General features: G+C 35.8%; 1 protein-coding gene across 1 annotated transcript; it reads left to right on the top strand.

The window, feature by feature from the left end:
- The first annotated feature begins 6,407 nt into the window (after positions 1-6,407).
- Positions 6,408-7,001, top strand: LOC116170186 (T-box transcription factor TBX20-like). Its single transcript, XM_031486412.1, has 2 exons — positions 6,408-6,750; positions 6,801-7,001. Exons 1-2 carry the CDS (start codon positions 6,430-6,432, stop codon positions 6,999-7,001), a joined length of 522 nt encoding a protein of 173 aa, XP_031342272.1. The 5' UTR covers positions 6,408-6,429.
- Positions 7,002-7,248: the final 247 nt, after the last annotated feature.

The raw sequence follows: 7,248 nt of genomic DNA, 5'->3' as shown, positions 1-7,248 counted from the left end.
AGTGCCTATGAATCAAATTTCGTTTAAATTCTTCCATAAATAAAAAACTTGGCACTGCGCATGCGCAAAACCAAATTTTGAAATTGGCGTTTGATTTTCCTTTATTCGAAGTGCTTTTGTATCAAATTTCGTTTAAATTCTTCCATAAATAAAAAACTTGGCACTGCGCATGCGCAAAACCAAGTTTTGAAATTGGCGTTTGATTTTCTTTTATCCCAAGTGCCTATGTATCAAATTTCGTTTAAATTCTTCCATAAATAAAAAAGTTGGCACTGCGCATGCGCAAAACCAAATTTTGAAATTGGCGTTTGATTTTTCCTTTATTCGAAGTGCTTATGTATCAAATTTCGTTTAAATTCTTCCATAAATAAAAAAGTTGGCACTGCGCATGCGCAAAACCAAATTTTGAAATTGGCGTTTGATTTTCTTTTATTACAAGTGCCTATGTATCAAATTTCGTTTAAATTCTTCCATAAATAAAAAAGTTGGCACTGCGCATGCGCAAAACCAAATTTTGAAATTGGCGTTTGATTTTCCATTATTCGAAGTGCTTCTGTATCAAATTTCGTTTAAATTCTTCCATAAATAAAAAAGTTGGCACTGCGCATGCGCAAAACCAAATTTTGAAATTGGCGTTTGATTTTCCTTTATCCCAAGGGCCTATGTATCAAATTTCGTTTAAATTCTTCCATAAATAAAAAAGTTGGCACTGCGCATGCGCAAAACCAAATTTTGAAATTGGCGTTTGATTTTCCTTTATTCAAAGTGCCTATGTATCAAATTTCATTCAAATACTTTTATAAGTAAAAAAGTTTGCAATTCGGTTTATAAATGGTCGAGATGCGAAAAGGGCACTGTGAATTTTGAATCGATTCGATTCAACCTTTGGCATTGCGTATTATATGGTTAAAGCTATGCCCATATTGAATTTCATGCAATTCAGTTCATAACTAACGGAGATGTAAAAGCGATCGAACATTTCTAAACAAAGTTATCGTTCACACGGACAGATAGATGAACAGACAGACAAAGGAACAGACGGACAGACCAACCGGCAGGCGACAGATAGCAATGCAAAATTATAAACGATCTCTAGGATCGTTAATAACGGCAAAAGTGTAAAATTATGGAACATGTAAAAAACGGTTTTTTGTTTTTTTTACAATAACTTTTTTTGTAAGCGGTACAGAAAAAAATCCTTCCTTGGTACAAGACTCGACACCATAACGAACCAAATACCGAAAAAAGTAGAACAATAGCTCTTAAGATAAAAAACTAGTAGCGTCGCAATGTTAGCGGACGGACGGACGGACGGACGGACAAAGTGGCCACAATAGCGCATTTTTTTTTTATTTTTGTGGAAATGCGCTAAAAATCTCACTCAACTTTCGTATTTCGCGTTGGGAATGTCAAACTACGGATCTAGCGTCTCACCCTATGAAGATGTGATCACACAAGCCATCAATGCGCAATGGTTCATAGACTGTAATTTCGTAAACAAGTTTGGATAATATTATTACCCCTTTGGAGGCTTATTATAATAAACCTCCTATGCAGATGCAATGTTACTATGGAAATTAATCAGATACCTGAACCTGGTAGTTAATTTCTACGGAAAATTTTCATAGAAGATTATCTATCAGGGAGTTACCTATTGGATAAGTTTAACTGGACCGTCAAAAACAGCTGGTGTTCAGATTTTCAATACGAATGTACGTACTATGCAACGGTAGGTCTAAATTTGAATTTATATTTTCTAATTTTATGGAGATAGGTAAAATTAAAAATTTTTGAAATTTCAAGAATTAGAGCAGGTTAGGTATTACATATCATACAAAATGTATAGGGTGTCGGAATTTAGAGGGCCGATTTTCCAATAAATTATGTGGCTAGTGGAATTTTAAGAGTAAAACTTTAAGCATTTGGTGAAATGAAGCTTGTCCGTTCTGCGTCTTTTAATTTCTGCAGAGCATTGTTTTCATAATGGGTTCCGGATGCCTGGAGACGAGATGTAGTTGTAACTATAGCTAAAATGGATATCTTCATTGGCCTTATCTACTCCAAACTGCTGACTAAGCATAAGATCATTTCAGTATCGTGGAAAATGCAACGTGATATATGTTAGTCATACGTGGGATTTGATTTATTACGCTCTGATGGGATTCGTAGAGAGGATCTAAACAAAGAAATCAACGATTAAAGATGCCCGACTTTGTTAATAAGAAACCATTTTGTAGGCGTTCATTGGTCAGTAAGAAATTAAGATGGAAACTTTGTCGGAATATTTTTTTCGGAGTCATTCGGTGCTGCTTATCCATGGCTACGGGTGAGATCGCACGCTAGCAAGGAACCTCATTGGTAAAAATATAGCTTCCTTTCGTGAAAGCGCACAAGATATAACGTTTTCGGTGATCGCCAACCGTGATGTGTGAACCGTTTGGTGAAATTCATATTCGAATTTGACATTTGGGATGCCGGCTATAACAAACGATTAATTATCTCTGGCTGCAGAATAAAGCCATTGTAGTTATATTACGTGTAAAAATTAAGTTGGCAGAGTTCATGGAGGCAGTATAAAAAAACCATTTATATAATGGACAATAAAAAAACACCAGTGATTCAGTACACGCAAAAATTTCATTGCGTTTTCCATTTTCGCGGGAATTTTCGAGCTAGGGTGATCTCAGAAGTATCCATTTCCCAGAGGAAACCGATTTAATTTTGTATGCAACAAATTCAGGAGAAAATTGTAAGCGACGTGGACTATGGATAGAGATTTGTTTTATTTATTAATATTGCTGTGTGCAATGGCTCAAATTACTAGCATTCTTTTAAAATCTTTTTAAAATTCCTCCTGAATTCTTCTCATGGCATAACTGGGTTTCGGCACAAACAAAAATCTTAACATTGACATTGTTATAAGTTTGAAAAAGGCCTCAACCAAAATCTGTAAGTTACCATGAAATTAACTACTCAAATTTTGATTTGAAATTAAAAGGATAAAAGAAATTTGTAAAATCAAATAGTGAAAACAAAATTTTACCTGGATCTCAAATAGTGATTCAAAGTGACACACAATTGATTAATTAATAACAACAAATTACAAGAATTTATTACACACACAACCCGTTTACAAAACGGACAATTAAAAAAAACAGTGATGTACTCTTCTATTAAATCGACCGGCAAACAGCATTATGACGAGACATCCGACTTAGGCTAAATAGCAACGTCGTTCTTCATACTTAACGGCCAAGCTCACGCCCGCATCTGCCTATGTTATCTCGCACATGACGTTGTTAGTAAATAAATCCAATTAATTTGTCCGATAACACCTTTACAAAACCTCTGGCCGGAAAAAAATTTTTACCTTACATCGAAATTACAATTAATTATTTCCTTTATTTATTTGTTCTAAGATTTATGACACTAAATACAACAAATACAATTAATTGACTTAAACAATTTCCTTCTAAATTCGAAATTTAAAAAACTAACATTAAAGTGACACTTTAACAAATTTTACAACTCTGTGTCTTTTTGAACGAAATTCCCCTTAGTTGGCAAAACGTAATTTTTTTTTACTACGGGGTGGTTTGCTTCTCATCTTCGGAATTGTTTCAACCTAGAGTATAAACGACACCCCTATGTAGTTTACACAATATACTAAAAAAAATTAAGTTTCAAGTAAAAATGAAAAGGAGCTGTTTTCCAGGTATTAAGATAAATTAACCGCGTTAATGTTCAACGAAAAATCGACGTTTCGGTCACTTTCGCAAGGGGCTTCATCAGGACAAGAATACAAAAATCAAAAACAAAAATAAAATAGCAGAGTGCGCAACCAATGCCAACTTTCTTATTTATGTAGTATTTTTTTTTAAATTTTAATCACAGACAATACCAGTGAAGATAAATTCTATGTCAAGTTTCTTACTTATGAAGACATTGTTTTTTTTTTATATAGGCACTATAGCTGGTTTTAATAAAAACAAACGCAGAGCATGCGTGGACTCGGCAATAGCAACTTTCTTATCAATGGAGATTTACCTTCAATTTTAACCATAGAGTGTGGCGTAACCTTCAAAAAAGCGCATCCAAAAAGAAAGCGTGCCATAACTACCTTAATTTCTATGGAAAATTCGACCTTTTCGTCCCAGAAAACGGAATGAGCTCCCCAAATATATAAAACCAAAACAAATTTAATGACCAATTCCTCCAAATATAACAACTTTGTTCCATATGAATGTACAGGATGGTTCAAATTCGTGGAGCGCCATTGGGATCTCTGTAACGGTGTGAAATTGTCTTGTTTGTTGAGATGTAAACGAACCACTTTTTGAAATTTTTGGCAAATCTTTGAAAATAGGTAACTGAGTTATCACCGGAAAACTGAAAATGTCAAATTTCGATTTCATTGTCCCTAACTAAAACGGTCGGAAATGGACGGTTCCCGTTTTCACCTTCTATGGGCACTTTTTTTCGGAGAATCTGAATAGCACCCTAGATGTAGAAGCTATAAGGCTACTACTTTCTTATTTCTTATAGAGGCCATTGCATTTTTGAGATAGAGGACAAAAAATCATCATAGCCATGTTAATTCAGCAAGATCTAGTTACCTGTGGATGTTTTGTTGCGAAATTAACGTAAAACTTCTGATTTTGAAATTTTCCCTTGTAAATTTATGTAAGAGTATAGTGTCGCATTCCGTAATAAACCAGTATGGCGCCCACAAGAAATAAGAAAGTAGTGCATTGTATCTTCTACATCTATCGTATTATGGAAATTTTGATAACATATTCAGATTTTCCGAAAAAAGGGTGAAGAAGATGCTAACGGGAACCGTCCGTTTCCGACCGTTTAAGATAGGGAAAATGAAAACGAAATTTGACATTTTCAGTGTTTCTGTGATGTTTCAGATTTTTCAAAAATTTCAAAAGCGTTTTTTTTAGTCACAACTTCGCTCCCATATACCTAACCTACACTGTATCTCTCACAGTGGCGGAGATCCCAATGGTGAACCATGAATTTGAACCGCCCTGTAGGTGCACCGAAAAATGTTAAAATTAGCTCCAAATGGCATTTTGCACGTGCTTCAAATTTAGCGTATTTTTAAAGCGGAAGGTGGACTGTTCACGCGGATTGTCGAGAAGTGGCACGGCCGGTAGGGTCTACCGAGGAAACCTACAATTCATATAGAAAATTTGTATCAAATTGTTTACTCCGCATGACACTCAAGCTAAACTTTTCACACACTTTTGCGTCACGCAAACATCTCCACCATCACTTAACTTTACAACATTTCCTTTTGAGGAAACCCTTCCTCAAGATTAGCTACCTGATCTTCTTTGTGTAAGGCCCAAACAAGTCGGTAAAACCGAAAGTCAAATCGCCTGATTAGTCGCCTCTTACGAGATGCAATGTCTCTATAGCAGAGTTATTAGACGAATTCAATGAGCTTTTAGCAAGCTTTCTGTTTGTCTGGTGGTTAATTTATGTATGTATGTTCCTCTAGATCTAAAAATAATGGGTACACAAATAAACGCAAGTTTCGAGTATGAAGTTTGGAATGCTCCAAAGAAATCTTAGAAGAATTGATTTCTATCATTGGCGATTAGCAATTTACAATTTCCTGCAATGAAAGATGTACATCATGAAAGCGAGAATGTTTTTAGTTTACCTATAATATACTTGCTGAAGCAACAATTAATGATAAATTACAACAAATTCCTCCAATGTGCGTATGTTGAGCTTTCCCATATTCATATCGCATATAATAATGACGTGTTATTTATTGCATCTCATTTTTCATCTGCATATTTTAGGATTTTTATTGCTTTAACGAAATACCAAGTGCTCAGAGAATTTTTGATCTTTCGCGTTGTCTGAAGTGGATTCATTATGCATTCTTAGGTATGCCTAGGCTTTCCAGTTCGGACTGCAGTTCCTGACAATATTTTTGTGACGCTAATTTAATTAATATTTCAAAGGGCGACATACGCCGTCCCCCAGTTTATGCTTTATTACCTTAAAATTACGCTTAAATGAACCGTATCAGCTTAAGAGCCTGAAATAATGTCGTATTTCCTTTGATAATAATTTTGCAGTTGGACGTTTTGTGGGTAAAAAAAGAGAACGTCTCACAGTAAATTAAGGCGAACTCTATTAAATCATGTGTCAGTAATATACAAATATAAACTAGCGGATCTATGCGTTTTACCGGTTTATTGCGGGCGGTCTGTGTTAATCCATCAACTCAGCTCGTATGTTTTAATTAGAGCAAAAATGTTAGAAGCAGCAGAGCGGGCGACATCACAAATGATCCACGATGGTCGCACTTCAGCTGCTCAAGAACGCATTTATTACCACTATGCAAGATAATTACAATTTCCGTTGTATCAAAGCGCTGGTATTATAATATTTTCTGCCCTAATGATGCCGGCATTACAGAACTTACTAAATATAAATCTTTGTTTCAGGCGGATGTTTCCTACCGTAAGGGTATCCTTTACGGGTATTCGGGCCGAGCAGCGGTACGTTGTTATTTTGGACATCGTCCCCGTTGATAACAAACGCTATCGTTACGCTTATCACCGTTCCTCTTGGTTGGTCGCGGGAAAAGCCGATCCACCTGCACCCTGTAGGCTCTATGCTCACCCAGACTCTCCCTACACTGGAGAACAATTACGTAAACAAGTCGTCTCCTTTGAAAAAGTCAAACTGACGAACAACGAGATGGACAAGCACGGACATGTAAGTCGATCAAAAAAAGCCGAGCTCCATTTCACACGTTTCGCTTTCAGCTCGTTCTGAATTCCATGCATAAATACCAGCCTAGAATTCACCTCGTGAAAAGATCAGACAGTGCGTCTGGGCCAATAATCGATTTGGAGCAGGAAGAGTACAAAACATTCATCTTTCCCGAAACGGTGTTCACAGCTGTCACGGCTTATCAAAATCAACTGGTAAGTTCGCTGGGTTTACTTATACGTATAAACGAATAAAAATCTAATTGACAACTAGAATTATTTTAGGCTAATTATCCAGAGAATAATTTTAGATTCGAGTTGTCGTAAATTTCATTTTGCAACGCCGTTAAACTATTTTCGTACGGAAACTCAAACGAAGTGTAAAAAGACAAGCTTTAGTCGTTAAATGTTAGGTGACATTGATGACCACCTTTATGCATACCAATATATTCCGCAGCTCGTGAATTGGTAAAATTGTCACTATGACCAACACCATTTATAT

This window comes from Photinus pyralis, unplaced genomic scaffold (assembly GCF_008802855.1).
Source record: "Photinus pyralis isolate 1611_PpyrPB1 unplaced genomic scaffold, Ppyr1.3 Ppyr1.4_LG5, whole genome shotgun sequence".
NCBI lineage: Eukaryota > Metazoa > Arthropoda > Insecta > Coleoptera > Lampyridae > Photinus > Photinus pyralis.
The sequence above is the reverse complement of the archived record's forward strand: the minus strand, read 5'-3'. Positions and strand labels throughout refer to the sequence as shown.